Source organism: Sceloporus undulatus, chromosome 3, assembly GCF_019175285.1.
Source record: "Sceloporus undulatus isolate JIND9_A2432 ecotype Alabama chromosome 3, SceUnd_v1.1, whole genome shotgun sequence".
Taxonomy (NCBI): Eukaryota; Metazoa; Chordata; class Lepidosauria; order Squamata; family Phrynosomatidae; genus Sceloporus; species Sceloporus undulatus.
Window position 1 is genome coordinate 112,719,505 of NC_056524.1, and position 22,808 is coordinate 112,742,312.

At 39.5% G+C, this 22,808-nt stretch overlaps 1 protein-coding gene across 6 annotated transcripts in view; it reads left to right on the plus strand.

Moving 5' to 3' along the window:
• Positions 1–22,808, plus strand: part of NALCN (sodium leak channel, non-selective) — a 280,042-nt gene that overhangs the window by 149,084 nt on the left and 108,150 nt on the right. For all 6 annotated transcript variants that reach the window (XM_042460454.1, XM_042460452.1, XM_042460455.1 and 3 more), the window contains 2 exons: positions 11,006–11,137; positions 16,049–16,216. In XM_042460454.1, coding sequence (XP_042316388.1) covers positions 11,006–11,137; positions 16,049–16,216 — 300 coding nt within the window. The remainder of the gene's footprint in view (positions 1–11,005; positions 11,138–16,048; positions 16,217–22,808) is intronic.

Genomic DNA, 22,808 nt, shown 5'->3' on the forward strand with positions numbered 1-22,808 from the left:
TACTAAGGAAGGACACATCTCTTTGAAAATGCAATATTATTTCATGGTTTCTGAAGCAGTTTTGAATGCTTTTGTGTAAATACTTAGCAAGGAAAGAATATCTGTTGCTTTATTCATCTTACACAACTGTCCATTATAAAACACCATGTATTAAACCAAACCTTACAAAACAGACACAGTCAGTGCTGACATTTTATGTAAGATCCTCTTTTTTAAACAGGTTCTTCTTTCTGACTAAATAAATCTCAAGGGCCAACTGAAAGATCTATATCTCTTGATTCTATACATTTTTCCATTGGAACATTTAACTTACCAAAAAGAAAATAATGTTTTATTCTTATGGAAATATGAAAACAAAGTTCTTCGCTATTTATAAATATTAAAATAAAGTTTATTAAACAATTTAAAATTACAATATTACATTCATATCAATATACATCCATCTCATCCAACAGATGTTGAGTTCCGTACATCAAAACCTTAACATCTTGTCACAGTTTTATAGCAGTTCAGCAATAAAGAAGAGTGTTTCTTTATATATTGCTTTGTTATTAATAACTTTCTTTCATTCTCTCTCTAGTTTACATCTTTGTTCTTATCCCCTTCTTTCTTAAGTCTCCTTCCTTAGTCTTTCTACACTTTCTATACTTTCTTCCTTCTATATACTTCTAAGATGATTTCATAAATTAATCTCTTAATTTCCCTCCTTTACATCTTCTCCCACTTCTCCTTCACATTCAAAACTATCCTTTTTGTGTTATGAATGAGTGGAATGAATGAAGAAGAGTGTAGGTGAAAAGAACAAAGTTGGTTTGGTATGGAGGGTAAATGGAAATTGAAGTGAGTGTGCATATGTAGTAGGGTTCATCGCTATTTTTTAATGTGCTTTATTAATTTTAGTAGTATTTCTTGCTGAAATTTTAGCAGATAATATATACCTTCCAACTATCCCAATTTGGCAGAGGCAATCTTGATTAATCCTCTGTCATCCCACTTTTTCAGCTGCCTTTAAAATACCCCGGTTTCTCTCTGCTGCTCGCCCTCTCCTCCTCCTTTGTCTTCAGTTTATCAGTTGCTGCAAAATGAGTTTTTGCACTCAGTTAACTCAGCCAGAAAGAACAAAGATGAATGGGCCCAATATTGCTCTTCTCGGTAGGTTCATAAAGAAGCAAACTGGTGCAGTTTCTCCCAACTTGAATCCATGCTTCCTCATGAATATATTTTCTCATTTACCACACTCTGATGTTGCTTGACAACATGTGTCCCTGTTTTCATATGTAAAATGTTGGAGGGTGTGAGTGTACCAGTGGTCTTCCTTGCTGAAATACCATCATGTGTTATTGGGTTTATTGTGTACAGCCATAGTGAAAGGCCATACAGAGAACCTCCTTTCCTTGTTATGTCATTCTGATATGCATACTAGAGTCAGCTGTCTATTGGATATTTCACCACTATCTTAGATGTCTGCTGTTCCATTTTCCTTCTGGAATTATTCCTTGTTGCTTTCTGTTCTGGTTCTGGGAAGGTCTTTTTCCTACATTCTTTCTGCCTTGTCTCAACGACATTAGCTCACACATTCTCTCCAGGGAAACATTTTCTCACTGTTGACCCCAGTATTTTCCATTTTCATTTTGAGAGGACATAATGGATGGGGGAGATTAAGCAGAATATAGAGTTTGAGCTCCTCTGAGAATGCAAGTCCACAAAAGTAGCTGTATTTCAAAGTCTGCAACTCATTTCACCTAACTTGGTTCATTTTAGATGAAAATTTAATATACAAATAAGATTTGTTCAGATCTGTATGCTAAAGATATGGTTGTAAAAGTTGCTACTCTTGAAACTGGACCGAGTTGGATAAAATGCTATGCTGATTGCTCTTTGCAAAACAATACAATAAGCTTAAATGAAAAGACGCCCATAGAAAATTACTTATACAGCATGAAATATGCTTTATGGTAACTTGCAAGAAAAACAGATTCACAACAATTTACATCAGTTGTCCTTACACTGTTTGTTGTTGTTAAAATATTTATTGACAAAGGCACAAATTATATTTCCCATAACATGAGGTTATGATTTCTACGTGTTTAGGAAGTCTATGGAATTTAAATTTCTCTAGCTTCATTTGTCAGCAAGCTATTTTGGTAACGAAGAGTGCAATCTCTTTTCAGAAGACAGTAACATTGTGTGCAATGGGGCTTTCTTCCAGGAAGAAATAGAGAATGTGTGTAATAAAATGTAGCTACATCTCTGAATCCAGAGGCCCATTTTCTTCTCTTTGGTCCTTCTCTGGGTTTCAATTTAACCCCCATGGCAGGAAAAAACAACAAAAGAAGAATCTAAGTGATAAAAAGTCCACATTTGGATTTGAAGAAGTGCATGCAGCCCTGGAAGGCCAGATTGTAGACCCCAATTTAATAAAACTGGCTCAAAATCACCACCAAGCACCACTGTTTAACCTCCACTGCCTTCTCACACTCCTCATTCCCCTTTCAGCCAAAAATGAAACCAGAAGTAACAAGGTATCACTGAGTTATGTGGGGGAGGGAGACAATATTTTGGAAGGCAGGAGTTCATCAAGGGCTGAAAATAATAATCAAACTGTTACAGAGGGAACAAGGTAAATAGCGCAAAGCACCAACATTGGGAGCAAAAAACTACATGGGCAGCCAGGAGGGAGGACCCATGGTCTGAGATGTCTCTACACTAATGCACAGAGCATGGGAAATAGACAAGATGAACTTGAACTCAAAGCACAACAAAGCAAATACAATATAATAGGCATCACTGGACCTGGTTATCTCATGATTGGAACATAATAATAGAGTATAACCTTTTTAAGAGAAATAGGCCAAACATGAAAGGAGAAGGAATAGCATTATATGAGATGGATGTTTACACCTGTGAAGAGATCCAGGACTTTAATCCTAGAAGCCAGGTGGAGAGCATCTGGATAAAAATTAAAGGGGAGGGAAACAGGGATGTTATTGTGGGAATCTAACACAGATGCCCAAGTCAGACTGATGAATTTGATAATGCCTTTCTAGAACAGATGGCCACACACTCAGAAAGGAGAGATGTAATAGCGATGGGTGACTTCAACTAGCTGGATATTTGTTGGAAATCAAACTTAGCCAAAAGTTTAAAGGCTAGCAAATTCTTCACTTGCCTGGAATACAATTTCCTTGTCCAAAAGGTGGAAGAAGCGATAAGGGCTACTTTAGCTTTGATCCTAACCAACAGGGTTAATGGGGCGCAAGTGGTTGGATCCTTAGATGGGAGTGATCATGTTCTTCTGGAGTTTGTTATACAGTGGAAAGGAGAAGCCAGGCATAGTCAGATATGCATTCTAGATTAGGAAAGCTGATTTCAGCAAACCTAGGGAAATACTGAGATTGGTCAAGAATACTAAAGAAGAAGGGAATTTATGATGGATAGGAGTTTCTCAAAAAAGAAATACTGAAGGTACAATTTCAAACTGTTCCAGTGAAGAGGAAAAATGGGAGGTATCTCAAGAAGCCAGGATGAACTAACTTTTAAAAGGGAGATGTATAAGAAACGGAAAAGGGGAGAGGGGAATCACCAAAGAGGAACTCAGACAAATAACTAGGATGTGTAGGGGTAAAGTCGGAAGAGCTAAAGTACAGAATGAACTCAGGCTTGTTAGAGAGGTTAAAAACAATAAAAAGGGCATTTGGGGTATGTCCGTAGCAGAAGTAAGAAGAAGGAAATGGAAGGGCCAGTGTGTTGAGAAGATGGCAACATGTTAACAGGGGACAGAGAAAAGGCAGAACTACTGAACACTTTTTTGCCTCACTCGTTTCACAAAAGGAAAAGGGTGTTCAACCTGAGGAAAATGGAGCAAAGGACACAATAGCGGAAAGGCAGCACAGAGTGAGTAAAGAGATAGTACAGAAATATCTGGTTAATATAAATGAATTTTAGGTCCAAGACAGACTGGCACTTTGTGCCAGCCTGGACCTGAACTAGGGTTGCTCAAGGGCTGAGCATTTGATCACAATTCAAAATGATCTTAACAGATTAGAAAGGTGGGTGAAAACTAACAATGGCCCGTTACAAACGGGCCGTTTTGTGCGTGCAGAGCGCGCACTAGGGTTAGAAAGGGGCGGTGCTTCCGCACCCCCCTAACCATAGTGCGCGCTCCGCACACACAAAATGGCGCTGGCCGTTCCACACGGCCGCCACCATGAAGACGTCATGACCGCGCCTCCTCTATATGGGGCAGCGCGGACGTGACGTCCTTGCTCCGCACCAGGTGCGCCCTTTCCGCGGAGCAGGAAGGAGCTCCTTCCTGGTTTGGTCCGCTGGGTGCAGCCTTCAGACGGCTGCGCTCAGCGGACCAAAGGAGAAAGGGGCCAAGCGGCCCCTTTCTCCTCCTCCCCGCCACCGCGGGGTGTCCTTGGGGCTTGAAGCCTCAGGGACACCCCTTTCCAGGCTGCGGGGAAGTGGCCTTTTGCCGCTTCCCCGCAACCCGGAAAGCGGCGGATCGGGGCCTCAGCGGCTGCCGTTCTAGCCTCTGAGGTCCCGATACTCTGGGGAAAGGGATGGGTACAGCCTGCCCCAAATGGGCGTTCTGTAACCCGTCAATATTATTATTGTTGTTGCTGCTGCTGTTATTGTGATTATTATATTTATTTGTATCCTGCTCTTTTCCCAGAACTGGGACTTAGAGTGGCTTCACAATATTAAAAGAACAATACAATTAAAAATGTACATCGATGGTATATAGATGACATCTATCCCCCACAAGATTGGCAAAAATACATAAAAACAAAGAAAGTTTATGTTGGAGATGCCAAACCAGAACCTTCTACCACATGTGGTGAACTTGCCCCCAAATTAAAAAGTTCTGGATTGAAGTGGATACAATAATTCAGGAAACTTTACAAATTTAAGATTAGGTTGAAACCAGTGACATGCTTATTAAATATGGTGGACGAGGCAAATGCGAGGAAAAAATTGAAACAACTATTATATTTAGCAACCACAGCAAGGATAACAATTGCAAAAAGGTGGAAAGAGAATCGTGCATCTGAAGTAGATGAGTGGTTAATTAAAACTCTTGATGTAATAAAATGGACAAACTGATGAATTTATTGAAAGAGGAAGAAATTAATGATGAAGAATTAGGATGGGAACCATTCATCAAATATTGTAACAAATAGTGGATGAGCACAGACAATACATAAACTTATAAACAAGGCGAAAATGTATATAAGCACACGAGTTTACTGCTCTGTAATACAATCTATTAATACCAGTTTCAACATGTCTCAGGAAGATATCGTAATTCGGTTACTACAATACTGATTAATACGTAAGATTTATTATAAGAGTACTTATAAGACTATAACACTCTTTTTGTTAAATATGATTTGTACACTGGATGACCCGAGGATAAGAGAGATGTCGCTATTAATTCTTTACATGGTAACATTGGGTCGAATTATTTATGCACAATATTGGAAGAGGAAGGAAATCCCTGATGAAGATGTTTGGCTAATTAAATTGAGAGAAGCTAAGGAAATGGATATGTTGACAGAGAGCTTGAGGAACAAAGATATGAAGATAGTAAATAAGAGATGGAAATGTTTGGATCTATATTGTGGGCTTAAGATATCATAGATATGGCATGGCGTCTCAATATAGTGATTGTTGTTGAAGAAGCTAGACTATAGGCCCTTATTACTCTGGGAGATTCCAACTGGAATTTAGTTATACTCGGCTTCTATCCTAGGATAGATAGATAGGATAACAAAAGCTAAGAAATTCAAGCTGGATGTGGTGGAACATAGTGTATGTTAAGATAGCTAAGTACCATAATGGTTGCTGGAAGTACTTGAAGAGAATTTTAAACGGTAATGAATAAGCATGTATGTTTAATGTATCCATGTGTTGTTGTGTATTATGTTTGTATTTGTTCGGTATCCATATTTGTATATTGTATATATCATATTTTTGTGTAATAATTTTTTTTTTAAAAAAAAAAGACTATAACACTCTTTTAAAGGGCACAAGAGAAGAAAAGATAGTGAGATAAGGGAACAAAATTAGAATGGGAAGGAGGAAGAAAAAAGAAGGCTGTGTTTAAATGTGTATGCATAACACAAGAAAACTATATCAAGGGGATAGAAGGGGAGGGGGAGGTAAAGTTAAAATAACTGATGTAATTGGACGAGTGTAATACTGTTTTTTTATCTTATGTGACTTTTTGTTAATATGTGAATATGTTAATAAAGAATATTTAAAAATTAAAAAAACATACAAAAGAGGTGCATTAAAAAGAAATTAAATTATTACAATGTTAAATAGACTGCTATTAAAATAATAAAATACATTTAAAAAAATAAAACTGTATAACACATTTTAAAGTGAAACAACATCCCAAGCCAGTGCTTTACTAACATTCTGTTCTAAAAGCCTGTCTGAACAGGTAGGTCTTAGCCTGCTGGTGGAAGGCTCTCTTGGAGCTGGAATCGAGACACGTGGCATGTGGATGTCACATCCCCAAGCCGCCGGGAGGCCGGCGTATTTTGCTGGTGTGTTTAGCCACTTAGAGAGCTGATTATGTTTAGGGTGGAAAAGAGATGGTTAAGAGGTGATATGATAGCCCTGTTTAAATATTTGAAGTGGTGTCATATTGGTGATGGATGCTCCAGAAAATAGGATACGAAACAACATGCAAGATACAGAAAAAGAGAAACCACCTCAACATTAGGAGGAACTTCCTGTCAGTAAGAGCTGTTGAGCTCTTCAGCAGTGGAATACACTCCCTCAGAGAATGGTGGCATCTCCCTCTTTGGAGGTCTTTAAATAGAGGTTGTATGGCTATTTGTTGGGATGCTTTGATTGTGTGTTCCTGCTGGCAGGGGATTGAACTGGATGGTTCTTATGGTCTCTTCCAACTCTGATTCTATGGTTACATCAGAAACATTGATGTGGCCTCTCTGGAGAGTGCAAGAGTGAAAACTGCCCTCTCAGCAACTGCCTGTCTCTGCCATGGAGGAAACATATGGGAGGATAATTTGGATCCAGTTTCTTGAAGTACTTTCCAATTGTGCTTCACACTGAGGTCATGGTTCTCAAATAGACATGCATTATTTCAGCTGGCAACTCCATCTAAATTAAAAGGAAAAACAATGGGAAGACTGTCCTTCTTTGTATGAATTTCTAGTTTAATCACATTGTAAATGTCCTTCTTTATCCAAAAGCATCCAGATTATTAAAAGTGACCTATTACAGGCTGATGTATGCTTTTAGAGATATTGCATAGTTAATCATCTGCTTAATGCCCTCCAGACAAGGAACTAGGTCACCTTTTTTTCACACTAATAAACGACTTACTGTAATATTGGGAAACTTGCAGTGTGAGCCTTTATTTGGGAGTAAGACTCCACTGGTTTCACTGACACTTAACTTGAAGCAAGGGTGATTTACAACTGCAGACTTTTTTTTTTAAAAGAAAGCTAAAATATATTTGGCATCCACTTTCCTCATTGCAGCTAATCTTTGGTTCAATTTTGATATTTTACAGCCATACAAAATTCTGAAACTTTCATCAGAGAATTGCTTTCATCTCATCCCAATATTGTTTAGGAAGCTCTTTGAAGGACTAGAAAATGAAGGAGTAATTTAAGTAAGAGCAGTACCTGGAAAAACAGTTTTCACAATAACTTTCCACAGTGTGTACTTTGAAAAGCTTTGAAATCCAAATGCCTCATGGCTGACCAAACAACAGCCCAAATAGTATTCAGTTCCATGGTGTCAATGAGAAGATGCTCTGTTCATACATCCCACATTGATGTTGCAGCACAGATATCGTAGCAAAACTAATATTTGTGAAGTGGGGATTCAGCATATACACTTTTTCCTCCAGCCATTCAGTACTGGGATTAAAATTCGATGGAGGGGGGCAGCAAACAGAAAAGCATATCTCTGAGAAAGAAATGCAAATTTCTGCCCATAAGACAAATTAAATATGAAATGATGAGAAGAGAACCAAGTAGGGTTCAAAATATTTGCCTGTGTGACTGTTCACAGCCATGTTTTTCCCCCTTTAATACTCATATAATTTTAGAGATCAAAGAGTGAGCAAAATGTTGTCACACTATGTATCCAGTATGTGGCTACAGACCTCTGTGTGTGTGTTGAGTGCCTTCTTTTCTGACATGGTGATTTAAGGCGAACCTATCATGGGATTTCCTTGGCAAGATTTGCTCAGAGGAGGTTTCCTCTGTGGCTAGGCTAATATCAAAATATGTATCTTCACATGTTTGAATGAACTTGGGCCCTATAAACGGGCATGAAGCACCGTGCTCGTGCCGGTTTTAGGGTTAGGGACAGCGCAGACACCACACGGTCCCTAACTGTAAAATGGTGCAGCGCTGTAACAATGGTGGTGCCCCATGTACACGGCTGCTGCCATTGTTATGTAAGTGCCACGCGGTGTCCGCACGTTGCCGCACGGTGCTTACGTAATAAGTATGCCAGTGATGCAGTCATTACGTCGGCCCTGCGGCACAAAAAGAACCTGGTTTTTCTGGGTTCTTTTTCCTCTGGAGGGAAGCCATGCAGTTTGGCGGCTGCAGCTTCCCTCTGGAGGAAATTAGGCCACCGGCAGGCCGCCCCTATTGGGCAGTCTGTCCCTCGCCTTGGTGTCTATTCCTGAGAAATATAATCCAAAATTAGGGGGTGGAGCAGGGCTCCCATGAAGGGGGGGGGGGGGTGGTACAAATTCATCTGGAAGTATGGCTCAGAAGAACACTGCAAGTAGACCAGGCAGAATGTCACCAGGTTAAGATACCTAAAAACAAGGGAAGTCGATGTCTGATCTTAAAAGGCCCCAAACCGAGGCTAAGGAGACATTTATTCCGATGAAAATTTCATCTCTTCTCAGCCCTTTTATGCTCCTCAATTTGACTACACTTCTCAGGCTCCAGCCTTTTGCTAAAGAATATTGAATCTTTAACTATCAGCCCTGTGGCCTAGTACTCTACAATCTCATTGACTTCAAGTCACAGGTGCTACCTACTTTTGCACAATGAGGAGTTCAGAGGCCTTGGACAGGCATAAGATGGAGTTTGGGGGTCTTGGGAACAAATAGGTTGGCCCTTGGCCAGACTGTCATCCAAATTCAGGGTTCTGAATTTCATGGATTCCAGGCATCACAAGATTGCTGCTGCTGCTGTTGAATGAATTAATGAATGAGTCTTTATTTATATACCGCCGTTCCTTCGATCACGGTGGTTTACAGATTAATAAAATACAAGTTACATTAGCAAAAGCCCCCCATATTAAACAGTACAATACATCAATTAAAATGCATCATTCAATTAATGTTTAATTATTTTAATTTAATTTAATTTAATCATTAATCATTAAATTAATTAAATTAAATTAATCATTCAATTAATTAATAAAAAATGTTGTTATATTTATAGTTAAACTGGATGCCGGCCATGAAAACCTTCGACTTCACATGTTGTTATATTTGTTTGTCTCCCACGTTCCTCCCAGAACTGGGAGTCACTGCAGATTAAAGTTTAAAAGAGCAATATAGTTGAAACCATACAAAAAGAGAACATTAAAATAGAATTAAACTAGTCACAATATTAAAACATTTCCAATTGCTAATTAAAAGAACAAAATGCAATGAAAAAGTTTTAAAAGCTATTAAAAATAGTACAGTTTAAAACAATAAAGCACTCCCTAGGTCATCCTTTAAAACCCTTCTGAATTAAAAGACCTGTCATGATAAAAAGGCTTTTACCTGTCTATGGGAGGACAGCAGGGAGGTCCATTCTGGCATCCCTAGAAAGGGGGTTTCCGTGTCTAGGGGCAGCCATGAGAAGGCCCTCTCTGTCTCAAATCCCCACCAGCTGTGTTTCTGTAAGTTGACCAGACATCCTCCTTTTCCATGATATGGCCTATGTTTCAACTTTCTGTCCAGAGAGGATTCCATAGTGTCCTCCATTTTTAGCATGAGTAAGAAGCATGAATTTATATTTGTATTAAGTGTTTTTAGCTTTTATTTGGTCATGTCCTCCATTTTTCTTGAATGTACTACATTTTAGGGTGCCTTGTCCTCCTTTGCGGTTCTGGTCACCCTGTGCTTGTGAAGATGGTTGTACTGAGAGGAGGGCTTCTCCTGATGATCTCAGGACATCAACAGGCACATACTGAGAGATACTGTCTGACAGGTAGCTTGGACCTGAGCCATATAGGGCTTGATAGGTTTGGACATCTCAGGATTGGGCACAGGTTCTCTGGTTCAGTTATGTGGCTCAGGTCCTGTGCTCCTTCTTTCAGCATCGCTGGCAAGCACTACTGATTATAAAACTGAAAAAGAAATCAGCAATTTTAAGAATATGATCTGCACATAGGAAACTGCTTAATACCAGGTCTAACTATTTGACCATCCAATCTGCTGTGACTGTCTACTTTACACTGTTGTTGCATTATCATTCCACTTTAACTGCTCTGACTGCCTCTTGTGGATTTCTAGGGCTCACAGTTTAGCGAGGCCTAACTGAGGCTCAGTTCATAGTTTAGTGAGGCTGAGATTTCTAAATGCCCCTCCCTAAACTGCAGATCCCAAGATTCCAGAGGAAGCAGCCATAGCAGTTGAAGTAGGATAACAGCACTATAACAGTGTAGTGCAGTATTATATTACATCTAGTAGAGTGGCTCCTTTGGGTCTCAGACCAAGATTGGTCGCATCTACTTACATATCAGCCTATCTACAATTCTATCCTTTTAACTGAAGATGGTTAAAATTAAATCTGAGACTTCCTAAGTACAATGTATCTCCTCGGCCAATGAACTAATGTGCCCACCCTATTCAGGAGGTTTTTTTAATGACTGTTAGTCCTTCTGGCTGAAACAGCTGTCTCAGATGAAGATGATTATTTCCCTGTATAATGAAGATGTTTTTCTTTTTCAGTAAAGCTTTTCTCTATACACATACAATTCTTTCCTTCCACAGAGGATGATGAGGTCCTCAGTTTTCCATATGTTCATCTTGAGCATGGTGGCCGTGGATGTCATTGTCGCTGCTAGCAATTATTATAAGGGAGAGAATTTTAAGAGCCAGTATGATGAATTCTACCTAGCCGAGGTGAGTGCCCTGAAATTACCAAAGACTTATTCAGCAAGTGAACCTAGGCAAATGTCAAGCAATGTTAAAAGTATGTTATTTTTCATTATTATTATTCTTAAAAGCACAGTGAGAATTATTTACTGATTCGTTCAAATTCTCTGACTATAGCCGACAAGCCTCCTATGCATTTTTCTAAAAGGCCATTACCTCAGAGAAAATGTCAGCAGTAATGAGATCCAGCAGGAGGGTACTGTTGGCAGACTGCACCCAGCCAAGTTTTTTCACAATAGGAATGAAGGGGCTGAGGCTATGGTGGTGAACTACTCATTCTTTTATAAAAAAATTTAAAAGGAAAAAAAAAACCTTTTGTCTCACCATAGAGTCTACATGATTGACTTTGTGGTGAGGTAGTCATTTTTGTATAGGAAACTATTCCTTGCTTCAAAATGCATTTCAATAATTCCTGAGTTTAGGCCTAGATAACTACCACTTACCCTGTGTTTGTACCACTGCCATCAGAGGTGTAGTACATAATCAATGCTTGGATGGGGGAGGACGTACACCTTAAATACCCAGTCAAGATACATGTGCAGAACATTCTTCTTCTTAGATAACCACAACAGACTATGATTACAAATAGTCATTATCATCTTCTGGCACCTTAAAGACTTAAGTTTGATTTGACATAAGCTTTCATGGACTTCTGCCAACTGCATTCAGTGCATCTGATGAGCTGATATGGATTTCACTTATGCTTATGCCAGATAAAACTTGCTATGTCTTTAAGGTAGTGAAGAGAGTACTGAAAAATATGTTAGAAGGAGAAAACAGTAAGGAAACAAACTCAACATGCACTAAGATGGTCAACAGTTTATTCCTTTTAAAATAGCCCAATGCATTTTGGCCTGTAAGAGAAAAGGCCTTCTCCAGGGAACTTCAGCAGAAATCACTGGAGTTGTGAACATGCTCCATAATCTGTGTTCCACTGCTCTCTTTGCACCCTGTCACTTTGGGAGCCCCAACTGAGTAGCTGGTGAGTAGCAACCAAGAAGCTTCTCTCCCATGCCAGTCTTGCAGCAAAGACCGGCATGGGAGAAAGGCTTCTTGGTTGTTGTTTGACTGGCTGCTCAGTTACTGCTCCCTTTGCACCCAGTCACTTGGAAGTAGCAACCGAGCAGCTGACGGAGCAGCAATCAAGAAGCCTCTCACCCATGGCAGCCTTCTGGCAAAGGCCAGCACAGACATTTCTTTGGCTGCTGTTCCCAAGGCGACTGAATGTAAAGGGAGAAGCTTTTCCTTGGTGCAGAAGAAGTCTCAATACTTTTTCACTAGGGTGGAAAGGGGCACAACCAGCTTCTTTTCTCACTGGTGAGGAAAGGCTCTCAATCCAAGAGAGGCAAAGGAATCTTTTCAGGAATACTCCTCCTCGTCCTTCTCTAGAGACATGCCTTCCCCAAACAGCTTCAAGTTGCCTCACACCCACACCGCTTCTTCTGTTACCTCTTCTCTCAGCCTTTCCAATGAAAGAAAGCAAGAGCAGCAGTGCAGCTCCAACCTGGCAACTAGGTTCCGGCAAAACTCACAAAGCTTAAGCAGAGTCCTGAATGTTAAAGCTCCTTTTTGCCACCACTTGTCCCCTATTTCCACATCATCTAACTCCTCACTTTAGTTAGTCAGTCTCAATATGGGGCTGCGGGAGTGAGCTTGTGTAGACAGGAGAAAAGCAGGAGACACCACCACATGTGATCAATGAGGCTGCACAGTGGGGACCCTGAAAAGAGAAATTTCATGCAACCCTCATCCTCAACGGCTGCTGGTTCCCACTGTCTTTCTTGCACACCAGTACTTTGACAGAACTCCCTCTGCTGCCCCCTTTTCCCTCACCTCCCTAGGGGGTGGTACTGCCCACTTTATAATTGCTATAACAGTTTATAGTATTCCAAATGCCCCAGGATACCATAAGTAGTTTTCTGTGGGTCTTTCGGGGTATGTGTCCATGTTCTAGAAGAGTTTATTCCTGACGTTTCACCAGCATCCGTGGCTGGCATATGTGGCTGGCATCTCTGAAGTTGCCAACCACAGATGCTGGTGAAACGTCAGGAATAAACTCTTCTAGAACATGGACACATAGTCCAAAAGACCCACAGAAAACTATGGTCTTCGATGTACCATAAGTAGTTAGTTGCTCCAGCTGGCCACTTCCACCTGCAGGGCTCCCGCTTGTGCCATAGGTTTGGGAAGGCAATGTGCATGCATACTCATCAGATCTCTGCCTGCTTCCTTGCAGGCTGGATGGGAAAAGTGCTACTGGGTGACAGCTTCCACTCTTTGCCTTCCACAATCACCTCCATGCCAGACACATACACACATATACAGTTCCTTAGAGGCAGCTACTTTAGCACAAGAAGTGACAGCATACTGAAAAGTTCTCACCCAGCTGCTCTGTGCAATGCCAAACTCTGCCTTCTTACATTTAAGGCCGAACTATCAAAAAACCTCACTCCAGGGGTGCCTGTTTGGGTTCGGAGTTTTGACTCACAAATAGTGATGCCTGAAACACTCTTACCTCTAAGCATTTTTAAGTTATGTATTTTTAAGTTTAACCAAATGTTTATGCACATCACATGATTAATATTTTTTTAAAGAAAATAAGTAACTTTGAGTGCCTTTGACAAGCATATAAAATGCAAATTAACCATCTTACACAATTTCAGAATATATTAACATATATTTAAGTCTGTAATTGTTAATCTCATATTGGAACAGTGAAAAACACCAACATTATGGCATGTGCTTTTACCATGATAGATAACATTCAAAAGGGTTTTTTCAGATGTGTATGAAAAAAAATACACTTGTCTTTGACCTAAAAGGCTATTTGTTTATATTTGTACTACACAGCTATATTTTGAGGTGAAATCCTATCATTTTTCTCATGAAATTTTTTTGGAAAACATGTATGCTGCTTTGGGGGGAAATCACTTCATTCAAGGGATGAGCTAGAAGAGGGGGGACCATTTGATAATGGCAGAACAAGGCAGTGAATTGTAAACTGAACTTGAAAAGGGTGTTTTGTTTTGTGGACTAAAACTCTCAAAAGTTCCCTTTCAATATGGCTGGAGGGCTCTATGAGTTATAGACCAAAAAAGTAACTTTTCTGAGGTCTAGTTGTAAAGAATTATTTATAACCAGTTTAATCTAGGCTGAAGTTTGAGACAAAAGTGCTGCCACTGATGCAGAACCTGTTGTTCTTCTTATTGGTTTTATAAGCCAGAGTGTCTTATCCTTCTGTAGTCTGCCTAGTCTGCACTGGCCAGGATATTCCATTGACAGCCAGGTGTATCGTGGCCCCACAGCTGCCCTGTTCTGCCCCCATTGCCTTCACCTGCATTTCTTCACTGCCACAGCTGTCTGCACAGACATCCCACTGGGTCACCCACTACATCTACCACCACCATGGATTGCTCACTTCTCAGGTCAGGACAAGGCAACTGGTGACAATCACATGGTGGGTGACCTGTTCAGATTTCAGAACAAGCAACCCATGGTAACAGATACACTGGGCCACCCAGTGGGCCGCCTGTGCACACAGCCGTTGTGGCATGGAAATGGAGAGCTCCAGATCTTCTAATTGGTAAGTCTTTAAAATTTGTTTTAACACTGTTATTCTCTGGTTGAGAGATGTGCCGGAAGTTGTCCGGAATGCCCACACCAGCACAAGGGTTTGGAGCAGGTGTTGTCTGAACAAGATGCCACCAGACTGGGGAGGGGGAAACAGGCCTTTTGGCCTATGCAGACAGGATCTCAGTTGACAGGTAGAACTAAGGCAGGTTATATACCGCCGGATTGCGGCGGTCTCCCACCGCCGCCACCGCTTGCAGCGTCCGGGAGCCGCAGCAGCCAAACTGCGTGGGTCCTGGACACTCCGAGGAAGGAGCGTGGAAATCACGCTCCTTCCTGGGCCCCGGAAAAGACGTCGCGAGGCACTAGTCGTGCACTCGTGGCGTCACTTCCGGGCCACGACGTGCAGACGCACAGCGTCCGCTATGTCAATATGGCGGCGGCCGTGTGGAATGGCCACCGCCATTTGTCATGGACTCTGTCCTTGATAGGGTAAGGGGCTTCTGGAAGAGACGCCCCTTTTTCAAAATGGGACGTCCTAAGGACGTCCCTTATGGTGGTGTGTAACGCGCCTAAGTATTCTTTCTAGTTCTGTAAAGAATATTTGTCAACATTCAATAAAAAGAAGAATTATGTTATTCGAAGATTTTGAAAGCTTTTTAAAGAGAAGACATTATGAGCACTTCTTGATAAACAAATAAGAATTTTGCTTTTTTTAATTTGATGGCCAGGATTTGACTATTTTGCATAAGCAAAGGTACCATTCATATTGGGTTTTTCTAGCAGAGGAATGTTCTTTAAACCTCTTGACATGCTAATTGAGTTTGAAATGCAAGGTAAGTAGTGTAAATGTTTGCCTCCCTTGTCTTTTAATTTTATTCAAGAAATCTGTGAAAAATACTTCTCGACAAGGAGAAAAAATAACCTTTTGAAAGTTGGACTTTTGAAAAGAATATTTTTAAAATAAATTCACATCTAGTTCTTGATGGGAGAGAAGAAAAAAATTGATTTGTCACAATACTAAAAGAAGGAGAGGAGAGAGTTACCTGCTGCTGCTCATTGCCTTGTCATGAATGGGTCCAAGTAGACTTTACTCTTGGCAAAATGTTCTTCTTGGGAAGCACAACATACATTCTTCCTGGCTAATTACAAAGATGAGGATGAGTTTCTCTTCTGTTCATGGGAACTCATCTAAGCACTTTCCTTGACAACATCCAGACAATTGTAGTATATACTAATCCTTGGAAACTGGATTCTAGGATCTTGTCAGTAATATTAGGTTTTTTTCCTTCTTGTGTGTCCCACCAGGTTGCATTTACTGTCCTGTTTGACCTGGAAGCTCTCCTAAAGATCTGGTGCCTTGGATTTACTGGATACATCAGTTCATCTCTTCACAAGTTTGAACTGCTGCTCGTTATTGGAACTACTCTTCATATTTATCCAGACCTCTATCATTCACAATTTACATATTTTCAGGTACTGTACAAATTTCTACATCTGTCCTATTTCAGGGTGGCAGGTGCCCACATAGGTGCACTATTAGTCTTAAGAGACCAAGGAGTGAAAAAACCAAGCCAGTTCAGGGTCATACACAAAAACATGTTTGAAGCAGCCAGTGTCTAAGCAAAGAAGGCAGGCAAATTCCACTCAGGAAGTCACCAAAGAGAATAAACTAAGGAGCAAACCAAAGTTCCGAAAAATAGGGGAGCAGGGAATGGTACATGATGCCAAAGGGAGAGATTATAGAGTTATTGTTTTGCAGCAAGCAAACAGCTGCAAATGAGCACAGCTGGTCTGATTATCTCAGTGTTCCCTTTTTAAGACAGTTCAAACCCTTTCCTGCTCTTTTGTTGCTGTCATTTGAGTCAACAGTGCTTGAAAGGATGTAGTAGCCCAGCCTATAATTACCTTTCTTCAGGATCTACATGAGATGACCCAAGATTTGCTTCCAAGGCAGGACTACCAGCTTTCTCTGGCTCCAGAGCAGGACTGGTAACCTCCTTTGGTTCTAACTGCAGCCAATTCTCTTGGCATTCTTTCCCCTCCTTCCTCACAAAAGCAGGCCTCCTTCAAGACATGACAATATCAGAATACAGTGGGAAAATTTGATTTTGAATTGCCCAAAGTTAGCCACTTAATATTATACATATTGTAGGAGTTTAATTATGACATTCGAATTTTAAAGATGTATTTGTTTTTTTTATTTGTATTAAATGTATATCCCACATTTTCTCTACAATTGGGTACTTTCAATTGGGTTTTTAAGTGTGTTAAAAATACACATTTAGTAGTAGAACACTAAAGCTAGTGAGTTTAAAATATTTCATAATTTTTTTAAAACAAAATTACACACCAGTGCCAAGGGTCTGTCTAGATAAAACATATCCTTGCCTACCAATGGAACTGCATCAAAGATGGAGCCAGGCTGGCCTCTTTTGGCTTGGAATTCAGGAACTTGGAAGCAGCCACCAAGAAGGTCCTTGCCTATGTTTCATCAAAAACGACTCCATCAAAAATACTGTTTCAGTCACAGCAAATGTTACACTGCATTTGATTTTTAAAAAATGAAAAACATAGTAGGACTTATACATAATGGATAAACACATAGAAATGAATGAGAAGTAATTAATAATACATAAAAGGTTAATAATGAATGGTACACATAAATCTTTTACAAATAGTGAACAGGGTGCAGTCAGCCAAGCAGGGTTCTTTATTTCGAAACTATGGAAATCTGAATAGCTTTCTATTTTGAGTTAATGATGTTCTGCTAAATCCAAAGTATGTGTCAGCACTGAAACAACTTTTAAACCTATGAAGATTCTGCTATTCGAGTCTTAAGAGTTTACTCAACTAAGTGCAGTCAGAAGGATTACACTTGGGCCACATATATTGTTGTTAACTGTCATGTCAACTTCAACTTATGGCAACCCTATGAAAACGAGAATTCCAAGTCACCCTATCATCATCAGCCCTGCTCAGGTCTTGCAGACTCAAGGCCATGGCTTCCTTGATTGAGTCTATCCATCTGTAATGCAGTCTTCCTCTTTTTCTATTGCCTTCTCCCTTATCAGCATTGCTGTCTTTTCTAGTGTAATGACTTCTCATGATATGTCCAAAGTACAACAGTGTCAGTTTAAGTATCTTGGCTTCTAAGGAGAGTCAGGTTTGATTTGCTCTAGGACCCATTTATTTGTTTTTGTTTTTAGTGGACCACAGTATCTGTAAAACTCTTCATCACCACATTTCAAATTAGTTGATTTTCTACCTCTCAGTTTTCACAACCATACATAGAATTTGAAAATACCTAGGCATGGACAATCCTAAATTTAATATTCAGTTATACTGTATATACTCATGTACAGTATAAGTCTAGAAATTTTAGTCAAAAAACTGACTCCAAAAACCTGTGTTGACTTATGCAAGGGTCAATAAGTACTGTACTTTAAAAAGGAACCATCCTCTGGTGAAAGGCAAGAGCATTATCTGTCCTGGAAGCACTACCACCCCCCCCACACACACACACACTATTCTCTCATCCATCCAGCCTTTACTATAATCACAAACAATGAAGATTTTCACACCAGCGCTTACCATGGAGTAAGCTGGTAGAACACCAGTAAAATGTCAGGGAAGTGTGCATGTATGAAAACCTGACGTGCTTCTCAAACAACAGGGAATCATCCCCTCGTCTCTAGCATCCTTGAATCATTCATGGAACAACAATTTCCTATGAACAGAAAGTTTGCGTTCATAGGAAATTGCTGCTGCACAAATGATTCAAGGTCACTAGACGTGAGGGGACAATTCCCTGCCATTTGAGATGTGCATCAGGCTTTTATACATGCATGCTTCCCTGACATTTTACTGGCATTTTACCAACGCTTACCCCGTGGTAAGCGCTGATGTGAAAATCTTCAATGTTTTACTTTGCTTCATCCATTACATCCTTTGTTACATGTCCCTAAGTTTTACTCTTCACTTATCCATGGGTCATATCAAAGGCCCTGGACAGATGGGCCCTTTAACACACCCTGGTGACGTGCTAGGGTTGCCTCGGGCGCCGTTTCCAGACACCCTGCAATCCTAGGATGTCATTGCTGCACGGTGCCGTATATATGTGTTCGTGCCACGGCAGGCAGTTTGCAGCAGCGCTAAAAGGAGCCACTTTTCAGCACTCCTTTGCTTTCCACGTAGCCGCATGGCGTAGTTTGGTTGCTGTGGCGCGGCTATGCCGAAAAGAGACCTCGTTCTGGCAGTCTGTACCCCACCAAAATCCCCAATTTTGGCCCCCAAACCTGCTCTCGACTTGTACATGAGATCAACTTACAGTCGAGTATATGTGCTATATTTTGACACTTTAGGATCTTGTCTAATTCCTTCATTACTGCCCTTCCAAGTCCGAGACTTTTTTCTGATATCTTGACTTCAGTTTCCATTCTGATTCACGACTGAGCCAAGGTATGGAAAATCTTGAACTATTTCGATGCTTTATCATCTGCTTTAAAGTTATGTAAATAATCTGTGGTCATTAGTTTTGTTTTCTTAATGTTCAGCTGTTCCAAATCTTTGCTATTTTCTTTGCCTACATCAAAAAAGCCCACAAGAAAATTGTTCACAGAAAAAAACCACTGTCATAAATGCACACACACAAAAAATGCCTACATGGAAAACTGCTTACACAGAAAAAGCTCAAATGGAAAAATTACTGTATTCAAAATGTTAATGTGGAACAATACTTGCATCTCCCATTGCAAACTACAGCCATGTGCAAGACCCTTGCAAAAAACTAACTGAGGCACCACAGAATGAGATGCTTTGCCCATACCACATTTGCCTAACCCAAAGACCATAAATTTTGGCATTCCTGAAAGTTATAGTGAACTGATAGTTCATGATTCGGGTGTGGATTATCTAAACAGAACTCATGTTTTAGGCTATAGAGATATTGGGCTCGAAGTGAACAAAGATACCATCTATGGTGATAGCACCTTTGATAAAATGCCAAATATGTGTTACCAACTGTATGCATGGTATTCCAATGTGGGTAATTCATATCCGCCATATATTTACATTTTACTGGAAAAGAAAGAACATGGACATCTATAATAGAATGTTTGGAATAAAGAAACTATTGATTTAAAATCTAGCACCTCAAAATGTTTAAGTTGATTTTGAGAAGGCCTGTATAAATGTATTGAGGGTTACCTTTCCACACACTGGGGTAAAAGAATGTCATTTTCTTCTGTGACAGAAGGGAAGTCAACAATGTTGTCTAGAAGAATGAATATGAAAGTAATACGAATATAAAAATTACTCTGAAGCCTCTTGTTGCATTAGCCTTTGTCCCAGTAGATGATGTGAGAAGTCATTTTTGATAAGGTTGCTGCCGTGTTTTCAGATGATGACAGCTATAATGATGTGCTCACATTCTTTATTGCTACGTACTATATTGAGAGTGAAGCAGGTAGAGATCCCCAGTTTCCTATAAGAATATGGAATCATTGTGATGCAGCCCTGGATTGGTTGCCAAAATCTATAAACTATTGTGTGTGATTTCTCAGCACTCTTAACTCCCTATTCCACAGGAGTGATCCCAGTGTGTGGTTTCTGTTTGATGGACTGCAGAGGTGCCTGGGCTTTCCACAAATTAACAGTGACTAATGCACAGACAGGTTGCCCAGAGGTGAAAAAGTAGAAATATGAGGCACTACATGAAGTGGTTTCCACTTCTGTACAGTAATACGAGCAGATGGAAGATCAACTGAGTTATTTAAAGAGACTGGTTAATTTGCCAATCAAATAATTATATTTGAATTATTATTTACTAGATTTATTAATTAATGTTGGAACCTCATTTAATCCGGGAGTTCTCATTCATTTTGTGTTTGTTTTCAACAACTGGCAGATTTTTTATATATAAAAACAGCAAAATAGCTTTCGTTTCATTTTAAATAATCACAGTTAAAGAATAAATTATATAGTTTATCTACTTTCTTATATAATTACCAGGTATTATCAAATAAATACAACTCACTTTTTTATGATCTGAAAATAAAAAAAAATGGTTCTTTCTGCTATAGTTATGTTACATAATATTTCCCTAAAGCTACATCTATTACAAGAAACTTTTGTTAATATTTTTAAATTTAAATTTTAAATTTTTATTATTATTGTTTTTCATTCTGAATAAAGTTGATAACAAAAACTGTTCATTTTTATTTCTGGTGTACATTGCTTCTGCAGCAACCCCATCTACAACTCCCCCCCCCCTTTGCATATAATCTACTTCTTTTGCATGTTAGAATTCACAATATAAAACAAAAAGTGCCAGTCTAATAAATCCCTGTTGTACAGCAACAATGTATTTCTTTTTTTAAATTATTTTATTAAGCAAACAATATAAACACATACAACATTTATACAACCACTCGCATTACATATAACAAATAATTCAATCCCCCCACCCCCCATAACCAGCCCCCATCATTCTCATAATCATACCTTCCTTCTTCCTTCCATACCTTCAATCATTCGACAAATTAAAAAGACTTCCAAAGCAAACCCAAACCGTTTCTTTTTCTTACTGTTTCCTTTCTACTTTTCCTTCTTTATTTATTTTAAATATCTTTAATTTCCAATTACAGTGGTGCCTCGGGTTACGAAATTAATTCGTAACGCGGCCGCTTTCGTAACCCGAAAAGCCTTCGTAAGCCGAATTGCCATAGGCGCTAATGGGGAAAAGCCGCGATTCCGTGCGAAAAAGCCGAAAAAAGCACCAAAAGTTTTTTCGTAACCCGAAACAATAATTCCCTATGGGATTTTTTCGTATCCCGAAAATTTCGTAACCTGGGTATTTCGTATCCCGAGGTACCACTGTATCTATTTGACGCAATAACTTGTATATCCATAATGCCCAATAGCTTAATTGTGATATTTACCTAAACTGTCTTTTCTTATTTTATTTTATTTTCCTTTAAGGAGATTATTATATCAATTTAACTGGATATACATAATCAGTTCTCTTTCAAGAAGCCCTTGTCAATTTTGTTTTGGATATTTGGCCATTTCTCAGAAATATAATCAATAATTCTTTCCCAATCTTCTTTTTCTATATTGCCTTCCTTCCTTCCCTGATCTGAGTGATATCGAGTGTTTCCTCTGTCCTCCAATTTTTTTGATGCCAAATCCGTTTCCATCAAATCCAATAGTTTTAAAACCCATTCTTCCATACCGATTTCTTTATTAACTTTCCAGTATCTTAAATACACAGAAACAGGTATGTGGGTGTATTCCTGTATTGAATGATATTCATGCATAAAATGATATATATCTGAGGCAGGATCTGCACTGCAGAAATAATCCAGTTTGACACCACCTTTACTGCCATGGTTCAATGCTATGGTATTCTGGTACCACAAGAAACTACCGTTCCATTGCACTGAGCAATGCACTGAGCAATGACAGTTAAAGTAGTGCCAAACTGGATAATCTCTGCAGTGTGGATGCAGCCCAAATCTATATTTTCACTTCTGCCAAATCAGTCTTCCTAAGTAAAGCTCAGTATTCAAATAGCACCTGCACTGAAGAAAGTAATGCAGTTTGACATGGTTTAACTGCCATGGGTAAATGCTATGGAATTCTAGAATTTGTAGTTTTGTGAGACATTTAGCCTTCTCTATCAGAAAGCTCTAGTGCTACAAGAAACTACAATTCCAAAAATTCCATAGCATTGAGACATGGCAGTTAAAATCGTATCAAACAGAATAGTTTCTGCAATCCATATGCAGCCTGAATGAACAATTTTGACTGCCTCGTGTCTGTTGCAAGTTTGATACTTGGGTATAATTATATACATTTTCAACTCCATTTAACTAGGAAAAAAAGATAATTCATAATACCAATTTGTCAAAAAATATATACTCTTGTTGTGGTGAAATGATTGATCATGGGAAGTTTCTTTTATGACAGAGTTGAGAAATCTTTGGCCCGTGGATGTTTGGTCTACAATTCCCACAATCAATTGCCATGTTTAGTGGAGCCAATGGGCACTGCAGGCCAAGATACC